General features: G+C 52.1%; 1 protein-coding gene across 1 annotated transcript; it reads right to left on the bottom strand.

Annotated features, from left to right (window-relative positions):
- Positions 1–371: 371 nt before the first annotated feature.
- LOC135263972 (BRD4-interacting chromatin-remodeling complex-associated protein-like) lies at positions 372–20,814 on the bottom strand. The gene is given in 16 exon segments (XM_064352510.1): positions 372–5,115; positions 5,209–5,311; positions 5,604–5,698; positions 5,904–6,052; positions 6,411–6,460; positions 6,819–6,941; positions 7,388–7,488; positions 7,758–7,998; positions 8,115–8,401; positions 8,404–8,731; positions 11,598–11,759; positions 11,927–13,879; positions 14,621–14,686; positions 15,657–15,702; positions 16,270–16,315; positions 20,166–20,814. Coding segments are annotated over 15 exon segments (5,412 nt in total). The 5' UTR covers positions 16,311–16,315; positions 20,166–20,814; the 3' UTR covers positions 372–3,448.
- Positions 20,815–22,292: the final 1,478 nt, after the last annotated feature.

Genomic DNA, 22,292 nt, shown 5'->3' with positions numbered 1-22,292 from the left:
AGCTGTATTTAACATTCCTAAGGGTGGGTCCCATTCTCCAGGCTTCTCGTTTGACTCTGTTGAAACAAGCCACATAAGGAGAGAAAAAAAAGTATTCCCCCCCCGAACATCATAATTCCAAACTGCTCCTCCCTTCCTCTACGCCCCTCTGGCCAAACACAGTTCCATTCAACCACTAAACTTCGGCACAGTAAATCACAAGCACCACCTGGTGGCAACTGGAATGAACTGCAATATGAATGCCCACTGTCGTATCAATAAGCAGAATCAATTTCCAGGCTCACATGGTGCATCCCACCTTATATCCTGGCATAGACGTCCTCTTCCACTGCAAAGTAAAATCTGCTCCAATAAAGAGAAAACTACATTCGTCTTTTTAAAAAGAAGCAAGGTTTAATTTACAGTATTACTAAATGTACAGTTCTTTTAAAAAAAGTCTTGTCATTATACACAATAAATACAGTACAAAATTAATCTGTAGTACTATATTTCAAATTCTCTTACATTTTTAAATGTTTCTTTTTTAGTATTATTCTTTTTTCATTCACGGTTTATGCCGCTCGATCTTGGTTTCCCAGAAGGCTTAGCGGAGGGAGCCAGGGAGAGGGACAGAGACAGATTCGGTATGTTTGAAGAGAGACGATGAGAAACGGTCCGGGTTTAACCATTTCAAACTGTTTTTTTTTTTTTTTAACTTGAACGACTGAAATTCATGCGTTTCGCATGGTCTGTGTTGTGTCCAGTGCTTTCTCCAGAGTAGCCCGGTATGCATGGATCATGTTCACATTCTCAGGTACGGCACACAGGCTAGGCCTTACATAAAGTGAATACACCACCTCCATTTATCTCAGCACATGTGTAGCCAGGCTGTTCAAAATGAACCGTAAAACTGCGTTCCACGACCAACCTCGAACGGCTCCAGTTCTACAAACTGTGGGGTCGTTCTGTTCTCAATCCACAAAAACAACCGATATGTACTCCTGGACATAATTTAAGAGCCGTTTGACCATTTAAAACAAGCAAAAACAAACAAAAAAAAAGGTATTTTTGTACTGTTTTTAAAAACCCCATTACACATGTACAGTGTTCCCAGATACAAAGAGACAGACCGGTCATTACCTGTAGGCTAGCTGTAAGCCACAATAAGTCTGTTGGGCTCTGTTAAACCTGGGTCGTTTTGGTTAACCACAGACCTGAACTGTGCCACTGACCACCTAATCCCAGTACAGACAATTCACACCACACAAGCCTCTTGTGTCCCCAGGAAGTTCACCAGACTTACACTACGAGAAGAGAAAGATGAACAGAAAATTCACTTCAGAGAAGAGATGGTGAAGCAATAGAAAAAGGGCTCAGAATTCCACACCTTTCCCCAGTTCAAACCCTGTCATATGCCATGTCAGGACTGACTGCTGCCACCCAGTGTTGAAAACAAGGAACTACAGGAAGTGACACGTCTGCTAAACAGAGACACCGAAACATGATTGGCTGTGGAATACAGGGAAACAGTGATGTACGTACAGGGGTACCAGGACAACAGCAAAACGCTAAGGGGGGAAAAACGTGAACGGAAAAGTCTGAAAGACGGACACAAAGAGAAAAGACAGACGGACAGAAAGAAACAGACAGATGGACGGACTGCGCAGTGGGTCCCCCATGTACAGGCATACACGGGCCACACTTCCCAAACTTCTCCCGTTTTCTCTCGCTCAGGAGCTGCAACCAACAAATCCCTTCCTGGACAGTTTCTGGAATTCGATTTAAATAATAAAATCTGAAGTATGCACAGCTGTGTGTGTGAAGGGTCTGCAGGAATGTAAACTGATAACAGTTCACCGGCTGAGCTCCAGACCTACGCTATGATACACGCCAGCGATCCTCACTCCTGGTCCTGGAGAGCCGCAAGGCATGCTGGCTTTCGTAGTCACCCGGCGCTTAATCGATCGGTTAAAGCAGTCGATCTACACAGCTGACTAACCTCACCCGGTTTCTTGGGTCTGAACTGGTTGCTGAAGGCGAAAAAAAAAAAAACCAGAAACCAGCGGACCCTGCGGCTCTCCAGGACCAGGAATGAAGACCACCGCTATGAACCGTCCGCTACTGCCACCGTGTGAGAGCAAGTGAGCACAGGCTAACTCCCAAGAGCCGGGGAAACAGACAAAATGAAAAGCACACAAACACCAAAGACATGGAATGATAGGAGAAACAACACAGGTGGGACCAATCAGAGCGCAGAATGCAACAGTGAGCCTCTCCCCCTCTATGACATCACTGGCCGGGGGGTGGGGTGCAGAGCCTGACAGGCAGTTATAATCGATGTGCTTTTGACAAGTGTTGCCATATCTCCAGCCAGCTGGGTTTTCCTGTCCCAGAGAAAGGCCATTTAAGTTCGAGAGACGCCAGGCAGGCAACCCCACCTTTGGCTGCGATAACGCACGAGCAAGCAGTATTTATATCCTGACAAAAAACCTGATTCTGCTTCCTGGTTGTGAGTGCAGTGTGGCAGCAACAGGGCCGGCCATTTTAAATCCTCGGTACTGTTTTGGTTGTCTTCAGCCACGCCCGAAACCCCACGGACTGACTGACGGACCGGTTCCAAACGCAAAAACATCGACCCGGAAAAGGAGGTGCTTAAGTCACCTACGCGGGATTTCGTCCTGCCCAAACCATTGTGAGGTGCAGTAAAGCGACCCTGGTTCGGACGGGGGGTCCCAGCGAGATTTGTGCGAGAGGGAAAAAAAGACCCCGGGACGCGGCACTTGTTAAGGACACTTGAAACGATGGAAGTGGGCGGAGCCGAAATGGACTGCGGAGCGGGCGAGTCTTTCCCTGCAGCACAGTACCGACGGCGGCTCTGTCCGTCGCCCTGACGGAGCCTGGATCCCCGCCATTTCCCCTCTGAGTCACACCGCTCAGCCTGGCCAGGTGCCCGTGCACCACGGAGGTTATGAAGACACTAGGGGTGAACGCAGTGCCTTCAGCTGGAGTTCAAACCTCAGGCTTAATCCTACAGACCACAAAACTGTACGTCAACTGGAACAGCTAATCCTTACTCCACAGCGTTGGATCACTGTTCCAGTTGACATGCAGATCTGTGGGGGTCTAGGGGTTTAAGCCACAGGGTTAAACTACAGCTAAGCACACTGCGTTTGACCCAAGGAAACTGCTGCCCAGTGCCTTTTTTGGGCCTTTTTGTTAGGGTAAACCGTGCCGTACCACACAGCTCCCCCTGCCGCCCCCCCACCAGCCAAACCTGAGGCTCAGTTTAAAGACTAAGCACCTCCTTCCGCCCCTCTGAAACCCTCCTGACAGACAGTCGCCACGGAGACAGCTGAACACAGCACAGAGATATGCACAGAGAGTCCACCCCCCCCATCCCCCTCCCCCTCAGAAACCTCCGGAAATCGTTCCAGTCCCTGCCGCCGGACCGGTGGAGGGGGCGGGGCCGCTATCTGTCGTGTGTCTGCGGCACCAGCTTCCCGTTGCGGCCCCGGGCGGCAAAGTCCCCGGCGGCGGCGACGGCGGCGGCCCCCCCGGCCCCCCCCGAGGGCGCGGCCGGCCTGTAGGGGCCCGCCGCCTGCCGCTGGCCCCTGCCCGGGGCGGGGGGCCCGGCGCCGGGAGGGGCCGGCCCCTGCTGCAGGTTGAGTATGCTGTCTATGGCGCTCTGCAGGTGCTCGTTGAGCGAGTCGTCGGGGGGCGGGCTGCCGCTGGAGAAGCTGGCGTTGTCCACGTCCGGCGAGTCCGACTTGCGCCGCTTGGCGGGAAGCAGCGAGTCCCAGGAGCAGGGGGAGCCGCCGGGGGAAGGGGGCGCCACGGACGACCGCTCCTTGTTCTTGCCGCCCCTCCCGGCATGGGCTCGCTTAGGCCCCGCCCCCTCCTCTCGTTGCTCCGCCTCCTCCTCCTCCTCCTGCTCGCGGGGGCGGTGGCGGTTTTTGATCATGCCGCGGTAAAAGGCCTCCTCCACCTCCTGTATGAAACCCGGGGGGGAGCGCTGGGCGTTGGAGGAGGCGTTGGGCCCCCCCCCGCCGACGCCGGCGCCGCCCCCCCCGGCGTTCGCGTTCGTGAGGGCCTGAGGGTGGGGCATGCCCCCCCGGTCCTCCACCTTGACGCTGGCGATCACGGTCCGGCCTGGAGGGGAGGGGGCGGGGGACAGGCAAAGGGGGGCGGGGGGTCGGGGGGCGGGGTGGGCCGGGCCCCCGCCCCCAACCACCCCCGGCCGCACGGGGGGGCTGACGTTGGCCCGGTAGGTCTTGCGCAGCGGGAGCCGGCAGGTGATGGGGGGCGGGGTGGAGTGGGCGGGGTTCTGTTTGGCCCCGCCCACCTCGTGGTGATCCAGGGTCCCGTTCATCTGCGTCGAAGACGGCGCCGGCGTCGACGAGGAGGAGGACGACGAAGGAAGAGAGGACGACGACGACGACGACGGGGGAGCCGTGATGCCCTGGGCGGGGCCTGCGGGTGCGGTTGCCGCGACGACGGCCGACGAAGAGTCGGAGGCGCCGGGGCGGGGCGGAGTCCTGATAACGGCCGTCGCTGTTGCGGTCGACCGCGGCGGCTGCGGCTGCTGCTCTGCTGGCGGCGAGCGCTGCTGTGGTCGCGGCTGCGGTCGCGGTTGCGGTTGAGAGTGGACCGGGTCCAGCGCCGTGTTGTGCACCACCTTGCTTAGCCCCGCCTCCTGCTTGATCTTCAGCTTGAGCCCGATCCGCCCCCGCGCCTCGTACGTCTTCATGGGGGGCCGGCTGCTGCGCTGGGGGAGGGCGTCCTCGTCCTCGTCCCCGCCCCCGCCCCCGCGCCGCGAGGAGGAGGAGGAGGAGGCGGCGGGGGGAGCGGAGCTCAGGGCAGGGGCCTGGCCCGTCGACCCCTGCCTCGCTGCCGGGGTGGGGGCGGAGCTCGTGGACCAGGACACAGAAGCCCCGCCCCCTCCCTGCTTTATCACAAATTTAGTGGGTGGGTAGTGGGCGGGGCTGGGTGCGGGGGCGGGAGTGGGGGCGGGGCCAGGGGCAGCGGGGGTGGGCGTGGCGGTGAGGCTCGCTGTGACCGCCGGCTTCACGTCGCTGGACTCCGCGGATGAGGGGAGCTGGGCGGAGCCGGACGCGTTCTGGAGGGCCGCGTACTCGTCTGCGGGAGGAAGGCGAGAGGAGAGGTCGGACCGTTGCCACGGCAGCGTGTGCGCACTAGGACTGTGCGGCGAGCGCGAGGCCGGTGACCTACCTGGCCTCTCATTGGCCAGCACCCGCTCCTGACTGAGCGCCACCTTCTCCTCCTGGATGAACATCCTGTCGATCATCACCATCTCGGCCGAGGGGCCCAGCCTCTGCTCAAAGAGTGAAAGACAAGCAGAGTATCACAGCTGCACAGCACACGGGGAGGGGTACACACAGACACACACACACACACACACACGCACGCACATACACTGACTCTCTCTCACACACACACATGCACAAGCACACGCACACAGACACTCATACTCACATACACGCACACACACACACACACACACGGACGCACGCATGCGCACACTCACATACACTGACTCTCTCTCACACACACAGACACACACACACACACACGCACACACAGAAAGCAGAAATGGTCAATGGTACCTTGGACTCCTCGAACAGCAGCAGCCGGTATTTATCCAGCATGGCCTGAGTTCTCTTCAGCAGCTGGCTGGACACGCTCTCAAACTCCGTATCCACTGCAGAGAGAGAGAGAGAGAGAGAGGGAGGGAGGGAGGGGAGAGCGAGAGAGAGAGACAGAGTGTGAGGGGAAGGTCACACAGGAAACCCACACTCTGTACAGCAGCACACCACAAACTGCTCAGGGTATTCTGTGCACAAGGGCGCTATGCAAATATAATTTCACTGAGGGCTGAGGGGGCGGGCTCGGGGGCGGGGCCCCACCTCGGCAGTAGTCCTGCAGGGAGCACGGGGTGCCCTGGTACAGGTGGTAGGGGACGAGCCTCTGCAGGGCGTCGCCGTAAGAACAGAAAGGTGAGCCGTAGTCAGGGCGGAGCACCGAGCCCTGCTGCTTCCTCAACTGCTCCAGCATCCTGAGGGAGAGAGAGGGAGGGAGGGAGAGAGAGGGAGAGGGAGGGAGGGAGAGAGAGAACAGTGGAGAGGGAGGGAGAGAGAGGGGAGGGAGAGAGAGAGGGAGGGAGGAGAGCAGTAGGAGAGGGATGGAGGGAGGAGAGAGAGAGGGAGCAGGAGAGAGAGAGAGAGATGGAGAAGGATGGAGAGGTAGAGGGGTGGAGAAAGGTGGATTGGAAAAGAAAGGGGTTATGTGAGGTCATGGTATAGCTTGCAAATAAGGAATAAAAACAATACAAGCCAAAAATGCAGCTCTAGAGCACGCATTCAGACACACAGCCACACACACGCACACACACGCGCACACAGGTAATCACAAACCTGGCCTCCTTGCTGGGCTTCATGGAAAAAGGCATCTTCAGAGTCGTGGTCTGAGGGATTGAACATGACAATATTCACTGGGTCAACTGCAGTGCGACGGCTTTAAATCAGAGCAGTAAATCAGAGTGAAAACGCACACCAGTGAGCGAAAACCAGGCGCCCGAGAGACAGGGAGCCCGACAGCGAAAGCGCACTTCCTTTCTCACTTCCCTTTTCTGTGACTGCAGAACGTCTGGGCGGCAAAACGGCGCGGCGGGCGCGACAAATCAGCCCCTCGTTTGCGGAACTAACGAAAGCGCCGATTTCCCTCGCCGAGCCGCCCGGTCGCATCTCGCAGACCGGAAACGGCTGCGGTTCTCCTGCGGTCTGATCTGTCAGAAAGGACCGCGGTCACGTGCCCCCCCTCACCTGTGTCTGCGTCGGGGCGGGAGGCTGCGGGGCGCTCGTCTGGGAGGTTCCCGTGGCGACCGCCTGCAAGCCCCCTTTGGCCACCGGCAGGGCTCCGGCCGAGCTGATCACTCCCTGCTTCGCCTGAAAAACGGAAAGAACACAAAACAGTGAGAGCGGGAAAGAGTCTCTTTTTAGAGACGAAGCACCGCATGGACCTGGCTTCTGACTGACTCACTCTCTCACTCACTGACTCACACACTCATTCACTCTCTTACTGACTGACTGACTCATTCTCACACTGACTGACTGACTAACTGACTGACTCTCACACTGACTGACTGACTGACTCACTCATTCTCACTGACTTACTCACTCCCTCCCTCACTGACTGACTGTCTGACTGACTCACTCACTAATTGATTGACTCACTCACTCACGTTTAGCAGGCTGAAGATTCTCCACAAGGGGGAGCTATCAGCGCTCGCGGTGCTTGGCATCAGTGACACCGCGTGTCCTCGCGTTCGGTCACTCCGGGTTTGACGCCGCTCGGCGCTAAGCTCAGGCGCGAGCCCGGGCCCGTTCCTCACCTGTGTGGACTGAGTAAGGCTGACAGGGGCCCCCCCGGCGCCGACGGAGACCACCGCCCCCCCACCAGGGGCTCCCGGGAACACCTTGACTTCACTGGACACTGAGGGGAGGACAACACCGGAAGAGAGTGAACACCCACCCAAAAAAACACACCTCAGTCACCTTGGGTGGCCTCATGATACAACAACAAGCATCACAGTGTGTGAGTGTGTTTTCTATTAGCATTACGGGGCTAATTTATAGGTGACTACTGTGTTAAGCTGGACTGAACACATTTACTATACTAAAAGTTCTCCAATACTTTTTTTTTTATGACAGAACAAACTTTAAAAAATAAGACTGCAGAACCCCAGGAGAGAGCAGACTGACCTGTAGCCGGAGTCTTCACCAGCACTGACGTCTGGTGCAGCAGTGAGGTGCTGGCGCTGACTGATGATGTCGCGGCCTGGGCGGCGGGCGGGTCCTGCTGAGGGCTGAACTGGCTGGAGGGGATGGACAGCGTCTGCGTCTGCAGCTGCGTCTGCGCCTGCAGCTGCGTCTGGGCCTGCAGCTGCGTCTGCAGCTGGACCTGCGCCTGCTGCTTGGCCTGCAGGATAATACTGTGCTGGACCTGTAAGTGCAGAAAGCAGAAAGTGCCGTTAGCATGCTAACGCGCGGCGCGGTGCGCTATGCTACGCTACACCCAGGAGCTCCAGGGCCGCTTCGGGAAGCAGGGGAGACTCTTACCTGATGCAGCCTGTCCAGGAGCTGCTTCTGCTGGGGGGAGGGCTGCGCAATGGCCGACAGGGTCTGGAGCTGGGCGCTCACCAGCTGGAGCGTGTGCTGCTGCTCCGGGGTCAGGCTCAGCAGGGGCATCTGCTGCTTGGCCCCCGAGGCGCTCGCCGGGGGGGCCGCGAACTGGAGGAACTGCGTGGCCGGGGCCTGGGGGGGCTTGGGCGAGGAGGAGGAGGGGGGCGCGTCCGGCTGGAAGGGGGCGGGCTGGGACGGGGGCCGACTTTGGGCCTGGGCCTGGGGGGTTGCTGGAGGACCTGCGGGGCCTGGGGCGCGTGCTGGGGGGAGCCCCCGATTTGGTTGTGGATGATGAAGAGGGAGGGCAGGGCGGAGGACGGGGTGCAGGAGCGAGACGGGGGCCGGGAGAGGGGCTGGGCCTGGATCTGGGGCGGGGGCTCCGAGGGGGGCCGTTGGTGGTGGGGCGACTGGATCTGTTGGCCCAAAATCAGCGGCGAGGGCTGCAGGGGCTGGGGGCTGTCCGACTGCAGGAGAGCGGGGGGGGCCGTGTGCGTGACCAGGGGGTGCGACGGCGACGTCCCCAGAACTTTCGGCTGCTGCTGATGCCCTGGGATCTGCATTTGTTTAACGGGGGAAAAAAGGGTTGATACGCAAGTGAGATACAAGGATTATAACCGCAAATACAAGCATAGTTTCAATTTTGGTTGGCTATAATGTTACAAAACTTTATGACTGCTTTTCTACTCACAGATCAAGTGTAGAAACATTGTGCACTGAAAGTTAAATAACAAGCAGGTAGTAAAGGTAACAGCGCAGCAACAATACAAATAACTCAAAATGAGACACGCACTATAAAACACTAGTTTGTAAACATGCTTGAAACACTTAAATTTCCTATTGCCCAATTAATTAGGCCCATTGCTTGTTAATTACCTGGAAGATGTTCAATTAAAAAACACTCAAACCATATTTTATAGATGTCCCTTATGTGCTTATAATTATCTTTCACTGGCCATTCGTGTTGACTTTCAAATGCATTCGGCTGTCAGAGAAGATACTTACACATCATAAGGCCTTTTCTTAAAAAAAATTAAAAAAAAACAGCATGAAACACAACTGCACTGTATTTCAGAAACACAAACACACAGCGGGAGAATAAAGGCAGAAGCCCTGGCATGTTAAAAATCAACTGACGAAACGGGAGAAAACAAGCAGCGAAAGCGGCGGTAATGCGCACGCGACACCGGAAGTAGCACGGGGGAGAAATGCGCTGCCAAGTTACATCGTTTCAGCATTAATCGCAAATCGGCTTTTGGCACAGTACTGATACAACCGCGATACGGAACCACAGCGCCTCCAACTCCACCAGTTCATTTCAGGCTTCCACTGCATGGGCGGTTGCAAAGTATATACATGAGAGAACCAAAAACCACAAAGCAGTATTGCCAAACTACTGACACAGTAGCCCGCGGTTAGAATAGTCGTTACTCGGCTTCGGTTAAAAACGTTCCGAAAATGAACCTCTCAGTTTCAGTTTTACTTTTCCCTCCACTTTGCAACTGGCACTTCAGGTATCTAGCAGGTTTTTAAAAAATGGCCGAACACACCGAGGCTAGTTGTTATAAAACTAGAATTCCCAAACTACAGAACACAAATCAGAGCACGCATAAAAAAATAAAAATCATGAAAAAACACAAAGCAAAATATAACACAAACACAAGTTCATTTATTGTCAAAACCTGATGGCGCATTGAGCTGCCTTCAAAGCCTGACAGTAAAAATATTGTCCTAAAATATCAGTCCTTTTCAAGGGTGCACTCGCAGACTACAGTCTATGTTATCTTAGACTACAGTCTCGCTGAGATTATCAAGACTTGGGGCAGTGGAGGGTGTAGACCTGGGGTCATGGGGGCTTGAGGTGTCAAGGAACATTTTGGCCAAAGAACGTCGGTGCCGTTTCCCAGAAAGTTGAGGGTTCGGTGCAGAGCGAGAGGGAGTGGGAGCAGCGGGGGCCCCGTAGGGGAATTCACACAGAAAGGGGAACAGTAACAGCAGTGACCGCAAAATGTAGGTCAAGAAGACCTGGGCAATGAGCAGACGGGTAAGTAATGACAGAAAAGCAGAGGTGTGTACGACGGGGGTAGTGTGGCGGTGGAGAAAATAACGTTCGGACCGTGTAGAGCACAGCGTTCCCCGTCAGTTTTTGGGTGAGGGGTATGCTACAGTGGGTGGAGCCAAGAAACGAGGAACAGATGTTTTAAAAGGGATTTCATTCCATGCACATGTGTAGTCCTGTTCCTCCAAAAAAAGAACATGCGCCTCTTTTTTTTAAATGAAAGAAAAATAGATTTCAGCAAGTACACACACTATATTAGTCACACGCACATTTCACACATTTCTGACCACACTGACTATATATAGCTGAAGGAGTGACCTGCATCGCACCTGACGAACGCACAGCGATAACAAGAGTGCGTGATAAGCCGTAGCCAAATTTGTAACCAGCCTCACAAAACAAACAAGCCTCTCTGGAGCCGGCGACACACTTCCACAAACCAGGGTAAACACGCACGCGTGCAAATGCCCGGCGAAAAGACTACACAAGGAAATGAAAGCACTCAAACACAGGGACAGCTGAAGCTCATTAGCCAACGCTATGGCCAGTTTCATGAGAGAGCGGGAAATAACTCCACAAGCAGCGATGCTCCACGAGATGACAGGAGAGAAAAAAAAACGATACTCAGAAAAAAAACTGACAAACCCTACCATGCCTATTTAAGGTACAATGGGCAGTTCAACCACAAAATAGGAAGGGGTGAGGTGAGACACAAGAGTTGGTCGGTGAGACAATCAACGCTGCGTTCATACTTGAAGTATCTCAATATTTAGGCAGCAGTAAATCTCCAGCATGCTCCTGACAATTTTATAAGCGACACCTACTTTCATCGGTATCGAAGGTCAACATATTCATTCATACGACTCTACATTCAGTGACAGGTTCTTTCTTAGAAGAATCTGAAGGACTACTTTCCGCTTCTGCTTTCTGGCCTCTAAAGAGTTAGTGCATTTCCAACGCGTTTGACCCAGTTCTAAAAACAATACTACGTGTGGGGGAAAAAGGAAACGGCAACAGCAAGTGGATTAACCCTTTGAAGAGTACGCTTTTTGCAAAGTATTTTCCAAATTTTCAAAAGTCAGTGTTCTGGAACTCTATTGCTTCAGATTATCAGCAGGAATTGTTACATCAGTATTAGAATGTTCAGTTAAGAAGATTCTCATCACACAATTGTGATCTTACATCTTAAAGGGTTAAACAGAATCCAATCAGGAGCAGCGCTTGGCAACAGGGGGGGGAAAAAAAACAAAAAAAAAACGGAAAGACTGAGCAGGAGCAACACTGCAGGGAAAGGCGGGGTCCTTCATCAGCGGCGTTTGCAGCAGCAAGTGGGAAGGGCTGAGCAATGGGGTGGGCGTGTCTACCTGGTAAACCACTGCTGCCGCCTCGCTGGTGGGGTCAACAGGGTGGGCGGAGCTCTGGCCAGGCCACGCCCCGGGCGAGGGGGCGGGGACAGCGCTGCCGCTGACGATGACAGAGGCGGGGGCGCACCCAGAAGGGGGCGAGGCGCTCTCTGCTCGTTGCTGCTGCTGCCTGACGCGAGTGAAAACGCATTGGGGGTCGGGTTCGGAGGAGAAGAGCAAAATCACTGTCAGAGGTCAGTTGGCCGGGCCTGTTTGTTTGCTAACATCGCTGGCTTTAACGCTCGGGGGGAGGGAGGGAGGGAGGGAGGGGTGAACGAATGGCAGGACACACTGACCTGCTGCAGGAACATCTGGAGGGACTCGTGGCTGAGGATCATTCCGGAGCCCTGGGGGAGGAGCAGCTTGCCGGGGCTGTGCGAGGCCACGGGGGCGCCGGCGGAAGACGAGGAGGAGGAGCAGGAGGAGGAGGACGGCGAGGAGGACGACAGGGAGGAGGTGGGGACGGAGACGGAGGCGGCGGTCTGCACGGTCAGGATGGAGGGGGGCGGGGCCAGGGCTGGAGGCGGGGCCGGGTGGGCCGCCTGGTCCTCGCCCGGCTGGCACTGCCCCGACGGAGCTGGCGCCACGCTCCCTCCGGCCTGCAGGGGGGGCTGCAGGCTAACGGCGGGGCCCAGGCCCTCCACCTGGCTCAGCATGGCCAGCGAGTTCTGCACGGGCATCCCCTGGATGACCGTCTGGGCGGGGCCCGCGCCCGGGTGCGTCTGCGTCTGCGCCAGCGAGACGGGCATCTGGAACAGGGCGGGGTGCCCGATCTGCCCCGGCTGCAGCTGGATGTGTCCCGACAGGATGTGGGCGGTGCCCGGCGGCCCCTGCTGGGCCAGGACCTGGCCCAGGTTGAGGTTCTGGCCGGCGGCCAGGATCTGGTTGGCGATGAGCTGGCCCCCGGGGCCCTGGCTGGTGATGATGTGGCCCCCCGGGTGCTGGGTCAGGATCTGGCCCCCCGCCTGGAGCTGGGGCAGCAGGAACTGGGGGTTCTGCCCCTGCAGGACGATGCCTCCGGGCTGGTTCAGCAGGTGAACGCTCTGCTGCTTGAACAGGGCCTGGGGGAACGGGGAGCCCTGGGGGCCCGCCTGCGTGCTCAGGACCACGTTCCCGCCGGGCTTCCCCGTCAGGAAGGCCACGTTCTGGGCGCTGGAGACGGGGACCTGGGCCTGCTGGCCCGCCAGGACCTTCCCGCCGTCGCTCTGCAGGGAGGGGGTGGCGGCGGCGGCGGCCGGGGGGGGCCGGGACTGGATGACCCCGCCCTGAGGGGGTTTGGGCTGGATGGGAGTCGGGGTGCGCTGGATGATCACGTTCTGCATGAGCGGGGCCTGGCTGAGGGTCTTCGGCTGCTGCGGGCCGGAGCCGGGGCCCAGGGGCAGGCCGCCGAACCCGAGCAGGCCGGCCGAGCTGGTCAGAGTGCTGCTGCTCCCGCTGGTGGTGCTCCCGCTGCTCACCGCCACCACCGCCGCTCCGTTCATCGCCTTGCCCCCCTGGATCAGCAGCCCCCCTCCGCCGGGGGAGCTGAGGACCGAGGCCCCCAGCCGGGCCTGGGCCCCCGCGGCCCCCGCCTCGGGGCCGGGCTGGTGCAGCTGGTAGCCGCCGCCGCCCAGGGCCTTGGCCAGGATGGGCTGCCCGGATTGGTTGATGGTCATGACGGTGGGCTGGCTCACCACCTGGATGTGGCCGATGCCCAGGTGGGCGGGCTGGGCCCCGTTGGGCAGGGCCTGGAGGCCGGGGATGGACTGGAGGGTGACGTTGCCCAGGCCCACCTGCTGCATGAAGGGCTGCACGCTGATGGCCTTGTTCACCACCTGCTGCTGCAGGTGCAGGCCCGGGTGAGCCAGCGACGGGCCCATCGCGTCCTGCGACGCCCCGGGGGGCGTGGCCGCCGGCCCGGCGGGGAAGAGCTGGGCCGGGGCGCCCACCCCGACCCCCACGCCCACCCCCAGGGCGGGGGCCCCGGAGGGCTCGGTCAGGCCCGGGAAGGCGCCGGCGAAGGCGGCCAGGTCCAGCTCGGCCTCGGCCTCCTGCAGGCTCTGCTCCGTGATGTTGGCCTCGGCCAGGCTCTGCTGCAGGATGTCGCACGGCTCCCCGGCCCCGCCCCCGGCCCCGCCCCCTCCCGGGGACCCGCCCAGGATGTCCGCGTCCTCCAGGAAGTCCAGGTCCACGCTCCCGCCCGGCACCGCCGCCGGCACGCTCGCCGACAGCTGGCTGGCCGTCTGGACCTCGGGAATGTGGCCCTGAGAGAGAGAGAGAGAGCGGGAGAGACAGAGAGAGCGATGAAAGAGCGAGAGAGTGGGAGAGAGACAGAGAGAGCGGGAAAGAGAGAGAGAGGGAGAGAGAAAAAGAGAGAGCGAGAAAGAAAGAGAGAGGGAGAGAGAAAGGAGGGAAGACAGTGAGACACGGCAATGAACAAGAAGGTGGCGGACGGCAGGAAGAGGAGGAGAGGTGCGGGGGATGTCGAAATCAATAAAAAGCAAACATTAGCGAGTTTGACACCTGGTTCCCCAGCGGGCCCGACGCCCGACTCTCACACGGCCTGGCGGTGAGCGGTAAGGTGCGGGCGAACAGGACGGGCTTTGTCGTTGCACTGAGTCGAAGGGGGAAGAACAGGGGGTTAGCGCAAACACGACAAACAGTGCCCGGGTGCAGCGACACAGCCCAACGTTGAGCAAGAGCGGTTAATTAGTTACACGGAGGCGTGCGGACCGGAGAAAGAAAATTACGGAGGAGAGAGCAAAAAGGACAGCCCGTAACACATTTCCTGAAAGGGGGGGGGGGGGGGAGGGAGGAGGAGAAACTTAAAAACGGAGGAGAAAAAGAGCGAGCGAAGGAGAAACGGGTTTTTTTAGAAAAGGATGTTTGGAGTTGCGTGTGCCTGCATGGGCCTAAGCCTGCGTAAAGGTAAGGTGGGTCATGTGGGCAGGGTTGGCTGGTGTGCGAATGGGGGGGGGGGGAGCTTGTGGGGGGGGGTTACTCACCCCAGCACTGGAGAAGAAGGAGCTGGAGGGGTCAGCCGAGCCATCCAACAGGTCATCGGTGTCCAGCTACAGACACGCAAGGACAGGAGCGCACGCGGCCAGACACACGCATGTACACAGACATGTATGCACACAGACACACGTACACGGACAAATATATGTACATGGACACGTATGCACACGGACACACGTACATGGACAAATATATGTACATGGACACGTATGCACACGGACACACGTACATGGACAAATATATGTACATGGACACGTATGCACACGGACACATATGTACACGAACACACACACACACACACACACACGCACACAGAGAGGGGCCATGGGACGGCAAACACAGGAAGGGGAAGAATGCAAAAAAAAAAAAAAAAAAGGGGACAGAGCAGAAGCAGACCAGCAGGGAAAAGGACAAGCAAATCAGAGAGAGAGAGAGAGATGGTGAAAAAAGGAGGGCAGCGAAAGGGGGTGGATTAGCACATAAAAAGACAGAACGGAAAAAAAGAAGCAGAGAAGTTGGGAAACTAATTAGTATTTCCTCGTTACTTCCATTTTCGAGAGAGGGGGGAAAAAATTATTCCAGGACTGAAATCAAGTGATGCAGTAAAATTCTATATCAGAACACTGATTAGAGGAGGAAACCACTGGGAGACTGACACACATGTAAACTGGGGAGGGAGGGGGAGTGGGGGTCGAATAGTCTTCATCTGTCCTCAGGCACTGGGGTGGGCCTCACGCAGGGCGGGTGCGAGTGTATTCGAGGGAGAGTGCAGCGGCTTTGTGTTTCTCGCCCCTGTGACACGTGTACGCGGTGCTACACGAGTGCAATGTTTTGGGTTGCGTGAAAAAAGGCGAGAAAAGGATTTCTAAAATTAGTTGGGTGAGGAGGAGGGGGGGGGAGAAGAAAGAGAGAGAGCCTAACTAACAGAGAACACTCCCCCCACCCCCCCATCCTCCATCTCACCCGCCCCCCCGTTCACCACCCTCCCATCCATCCATCCATCCGACGCTCGCTCACACTTACGTGTGTTTCTGATCCATGAAGGAAGTCATTGAGAGCCTGCGGGTCGCTGTGTGGGGAGAAAGACGTTAGCGTTACGCACGGGCCTGGAAAGGGGCCCTCATTTTCACACCTGCAAAAGCAAGCTTCCTGTGGCCTGCACGTCGCCATGACACCCGCGCAGCTCACTCCCATTTCACACGTTCCCCCGGGTGGACGTACAGGCGAGCTTAGCGCGATAGCTAATCGTTCCAGGGTCGGTTTAAGGGGCGTTTCGTTTACACGGCGGGTCATTCAGAACACACCCTGAGTGTGTAAGCGTAAGGCGGCGGTGTAGTACAATGGGTACGGACTCGGCCTTGGTCCGATTCCCAGGTAGGACACCGCCGCCGTACCCTTGAGCAAGGTACTTAACCTGCGTTGCTTCAGTATACATCCAGCTGTATAAATGGATGCAGTGCAAATGCTGTGTAAAATGTTGTGCAAGTCGCTCTCGATAAGAGCGTCTGCTAAATGCCTCGAATGTAATGTAATGTAATGAAAGAGCAGGTGAAAAGTCTTCCACACAACATTACTGTAAGGGCACTCTAACAGTAGAATGTGAGTCTTCAAAAAACGGAACCAAGGGAAAACTCACCAAATTACATCTAGCAAGCACCTGCCATCTTCATCATCCATGTCAACTGCAAAGCAATGAAACGGGAGGTTAGGCGTGCGACGACCGCTCAGACGGAGCCCGCGAACTTCGGCCGGACGGGCGAGCGATAGTCCAGGAACGGCTCCGGGGAGAACGCTCAACGCTCGACCGTCGAGGCTCCTTTTCGTCGCGTGATAATATCTGAACAGGCCAACCTGTCTCCTGAGACGACAACATAGGCCGACCTAAAGACGGCCGTGTGGCTTAGCAGCTTAGCAACCTGAATGGAAATACAAAGAGCCCTACGCTGTAGTAACGTACCAGAATACAGGAGGCTGACCGAGCACCTGACCTACAGACAAACAGTATGCTCCAAACATGAGTCTAAAAATGGCGGAATGAGCCGGCCAGGATCAAAAGGTTATGTGGTAGATAGGCTGAGGCACATAATGCTGGTCTGTATGATTCAAATGCAGGCCTACGTGGCAGTTGAAACGAGTATTAACCTGGTCACTTATGCTAGTGTATTCATAAATGTGACAATATGTTGAAAAAAATAAAATAAGTGAAACCTGTGTTTTGTCACCATTTGTGTCCATGAGAATCTGAGTTGGTTGGAGTCATGCTCATCAGAGGATGACATCACAAAATGCATTTCTATATAGCTTTTGTGCTGGCTTCCAAGTACTAAAAAAATGCCAGCCTAATGTTCTTTCCCGGAAGAACATCTTGTTAAATCATTATACAGATATTGCAAGGAAGTACAAGACACTTCTTAAGATGCGTTCAAAAGAAACTCTCTTGCCACGTCCCTGGCTTCAATCCTGCACACGCATGAATACTTTGATGACTGCAATCAATGACTTTGAGAGGCAACCATGACCAGCCAGATCAGGGGAGAACTCACAGTTGTACATGAACACTTAAGAGACCTAGACTGGGGTCACAGAGTTGAATGGTGATGTTTTATAGACCTCGACTGCATTCACACATTTTAGAAGGACGAGTCAGTGCTCTAGACGGAGGTCACAGAGTTGGATAAGTATGAGTCAGACCTTCACTGAGGTTGCAGAGTTGTATAAGGATGACTTGGAGAGCTAGACTAAGGTCACGGAGGCATAGAAGGATGAGTCAGAGATCTAGACTGTGGTTACTATGAGTGGCATAAGGATGGCTTAGAGACCTAGACTGAGGTCACAGAGTTAAATAGTCAGAAATCTAGACTGAGGTCTAGGTATGCTTTAGCCTAGATTTCCCCCTCAAAGCTTTTCATCACTGAAACAAAATTACAATGCTCCCAACCATTATTGTCAATTTAGCAAGCAGAGGCTATTTAACCAGCATGACTTTCACAGCCAAAATTTGACATACAGCTACTTAGAGAACATTTCCAGCAGAGCCTGGAGAAATTGTGGCAAATGACCCCATTACGTTTGCCTGTGATATATACAAACAACAGTCGCTTACATAACAAGTCAGGTTTACTTCTTTCAAAGACCATATAATAACACAATTTTCCTCAAAACCTTTCAAAAACATGATAAAAGGATTGTTCTATACAGCAACTGTTCAAGCAGCATCTCTAAGGGTAGGCTTTCTTGATACACCCCAATGAAGCCTGAAGTAATATCAATCAATCATCACCACACAATTCCTATACTCAACACCAGCAAGGCCCTGTATCCCCACCCTTAAAAACAACTATACCTGAGGACTAATTCCCCTTTCTAGTATTTTGCCGTACACTTCAGTCTAAAAGTCACTTTTTCATTTCTTGTTGTGATCCTTTTAATTTACTTCCAGAACTAACACTCAAAACTGCTAATCTCTACGGCCAAAATATGAGACGACAGGTAAACGCATGGAAAAAGATAAAAGTGGGAATCCTGAAAATGTAAAATTGCACTAGATTTTAATGCACAGCTTTTAAAAAAAAAGTTGATTATGACATTGCAGGACACAGCACAATCGGGACAAAATGAGTGGAAGAGAAGGTTGTACAACAGTGCTTTCAGATGAATGTACCTCACAACCAAAGTACTTGAAACAAACAAATAATAAAATCGTACAAAACGCTCTACTTACAAGAATCAAAAGACCTTTATAGACAAAAAATATTAATTAGTGAGCCAACTGCCCACATCTTAAGAGTTTGTGCAAGAAAAGTGATAGCCTACATTCACACCACCATCCTGATTTTTAAAGAATTAAAAAGGACTGTGAAGAGGTGAAGTTGCGTCATATAACGCTTGTATTGGGGATTTTAAAAGCACTCCCGATAAAACAGATGCAATCAGCTGATCAACATGCTCTGTTGACCAGAACTATCCAAGGTTATTATAGTTGTGGGTGCATTATTAGTGGGTTTCACATGACTTAAAAACTGCCATCACTGCTTCGTGTCACTGATGTCTCTTCATCAAAATGGGCAACTTACAGTATTAAATTATCTGAAACGAGCACATTCCACGTGTTCATCTTCAGATTTTTGTCCCTTCTCTAATTGAGTGATCTCAGTTTTCTTTTAATTATAAGTTTTGAAAATATGCTGGATGCATCCAACTCACATTTTTGTCAAAATTACCTGGATTGGTTATTAATAGTTAAATTAAGAGTGTCCCAAGCGAACGGGCCTGGGTGCACCCGGAAGTAAATATTAACTTTGAAAACCGCGTTGAATGTTAAATGAAACAACTCTGACGAGGCCCCAACTCAACCACATCAAACTAAACAATCAACTAGGCAATGGATCTTGAGTGACACGATACACGAATGCTACACATTAAGCATTTCATACACCTGAATCTGCCTAGAAGCTACTACCATCATTATGATATAGTCAACTAATACCTACATGCAATTGCTTTTAAAAGAAGTAATTTGGTTTGATAGGCTTGTTTCTTTGCTTGCAAACCTCCAAGTAAAAACGCGCAATTTCCATGCACAGGCTAACAAAACCAGTTTTGTGCAGTCCAGAGTGTTGCTGCGAATGTTTAAAAAATATATATATCACGGTTATGGAAGATACTATAATGAACTACACTCTCTCTCTCTTAAAATCACGAGCTAAATTCTATATTAACATCTTGTTTAAAATGAACACCCATTAGGAAGCTGAAGTAGGCGGGGACCAAAGTAACACCAGACATCGATAAACCTTATAGCTTTCTTTCAGAACCTGTGTAGACAACACAGCAAACTTGTGCTTACTATCTGTTCTCTGGCTATGTATTCTATATTGATTACTTGAAGCTCGTCAGATGATGCAAAGACGGATGAAAAAAGAGGGGGAGGAAAGGGGAAAAGAGGAAAACGGTTGTGATGTGTGTTGTTACTAACTAGATAGCATACAACTGAATTAGCTAACCCATCTGTAATCGTTTTCCATAAACGACATCATCCTTTCGAGAACGGTTAAATTGTATCTTGTCTTTCCCTAAATGAGAAGGTAGTGACATTCTGAATGTGCAGTTGTGATATACAACCACAGTATATATTTATATAAATATATAAAACACACTTAAACGCAGTGTATATACACACATTTGGGAAATGATTCATAATGTTGAAATTATTGTAGTCACTTGACAATAACATTAATTTAAGACTTTACTCAACATTGAACGGTTATCACAGATGAGCATGAATATACATTTGCTCCCCTAAAAGCAATTGCGTATAAATATTGAGTTAGCTAGCTAATGTTGGAATACTCTTGGACCTGGGGTATGTTTGGGCAATCAGTTTATAATCGATCGTCTACCTGGTCCTGCGGGATTCTGGCATTTTTAAGGAGATAAATGTGGTGTTTGCATCACGCTTGGTGTGTGCGAATGATGCAGCTTTAATAGAGTTTACAGATTTATAGAGAAATTGCTACATTGTAACAAACTCACCCGAGACGATAGAGGTGCAGGTAGCGCGGGGTCTCCGGCACAGCCCCGCACGGGTTTCATTACAGGACCCAACAGAGCAACACTGAGGCAGGGACGAGAAGCCCGTTGCTTTTGCCTGCTCAATAAACAAACTTTCTTATGCAAACCGTGAAAGTCAGGCATACGTTCTTTCAAAACTTTTTGTGGTTCTATGAGCTTTATTTATTGATTTAATCAAGTGTATATGTAGGCATATATCATCTTTCGTAAGTTTCGATATAATTAGTCAATTAAATTATAAATGTAGCATGTAAGAATGAACATGTAATGGTCACATAGGTATCCGACTACGTGTTCAACTTTAAAAGTTTATTTTCATATAAATATAAACCGATTTAAATAGGGAAGAAGGGGTTTCAGTGCAGGCACTGGGAAACTGATTCTGATCGGAAAGCAGTGCTAGCCTATATGATAACAGCTGTAGTATACTCAGACACTTCAAGCTCCGAAATGATGAATGCTGATACTGTGATTTCGGGTAGTTGTCCAATGCATGGGTGTGAATTATTCATGTGTTTCCATTATATATAATCCCAAGTATAGTAAGTGCACTTTCATTTCATTTTGTGAGGTTTAGTGTTGTACATAACGGAAGGCTTGGAAATAAACCCTACAAAATTCATTTAAAATGGACAACCTCAATGTAGTTCAACACCTTTGTAAAATAAAGCTTTCAAAATCCCCAATTAGGCGAATAAGACAGCCACTTCTTCCTGGGTCTTAAAACAGCTCGAGTAAAAAAATCGCAGTCGTTGATTGGCCCAAACCGTACAACGTAACAAAGAAATGGGTGGTCTTGACTGAAGCAATCTTACTTGTTGATTGGCTTAACTGTCAGTGATTGACAAAGCGAGGACATCATTAATGAGCAGGCGTGGTTTTGTATGTTGTTTATAGTCTGTGATTGGATGAATTTGAATAAGCGTATGAATTTTGTTTACCTTTGGGTGGGGCTTTGGGAAGGTATATGAAGGGAGTAGCAGTCCCAAGAAAGTGTTTCTACTGTACAGGATGGCAAGAGTGGCGAAGGTCTGGGTGTTTACACTTGGTGGAGAATCTTCAACGGGACATGTCAGTTTCAGTTTCATGGTTTTGTGTGATGACAAACGGTTGCTTTCCCCAATAGAACAGATTGGTCGCCAGGATAGTCATCTTGAGACTACTCATGCTTTCGCAGAGTATAGTTAAAAATAGTTAATAACTGTTTAAAATAAACAGAACTGGCATAGTTCTCATAGAAACCAAGACCCAGTTATGACTTGTTTCATCACTAATGGGTTTCTCCTTATCGTGCCATGTTCTTCTGCTTTCGGTGTAGTTGCATACATTGTCCGCACGAGGGGAATTTATGTATAATGAATATGATCAGAATAACAACACAAGGGCTAGCAAGTAAAATAGCACGTAAATTTGACACGTATAGTCAGTGACTGATTTTTCAAGACATAACTTGACGCTTTGATACCCTGGAAATACTGGCTAAAGACAATCTAAATTAGATGAATGCCATGTTCTTGTCCCACTGTCTGTACATTCTTTGGTTAAATGATATAATTCGGTAATAAAACTTATTTTGTTATTTCAAATATGCACTTTTTAAGAATACAGTTTATATATAGCTAGCTATTTTCTGAAGCAATTTTGATTAAATAGCCTACCTTGCTCAAGGGTATAACACTGTCCCACCTGGGAATTAAACCTTCAACAGTTAACCCTGTTCTCTTGCCAGTATACTACACTGCATTTTTTTAAATAGTAGACACTAGCTTGTTAATATACAAGTTAATGTTTCCTTCGTAACAAGTTAATGATGTTCTCCCATTTTATACTCAACAATTTATATTTTATTGTGCAATTAAAGGCAACAGAAAGTAAACGACTTAACGTGGTTGTGTTTTTTTTTGCTGCTACAGTTCGTAGACACACACACACACACACACTCCTTTTAAGAAATGTAATTATACGTACACATATACTCAATGAAAGCCTAGAAAATGTATTATTATAACGACACATTCTTAGCGTGTATTGAAAGATTCTGAATGGATTTCATCCTTTTGTTTTTTCCGCCAATCACAAAAATGCATT

The sequence above is a fragment of the Anguilla rostrata genome, chromosome 9 (assembly GCF_018555375.3).
Source record: "Anguilla rostrata isolate EN2019 chromosome 9, ASM1855537v3, whole genome shotgun sequence".
In the NCBI taxonomy this organism is placed as follows: Eukaryota; Metazoa; Chordata; class Actinopteri; order Anguilliformes; family Anguillidae; genus Anguilla; species Anguilla rostrata.
The sequence above is the reverse complement of the archived record's forward strand: the minus strand, read 5'-3'. Positions and strand labels throughout refer to the sequence as shown.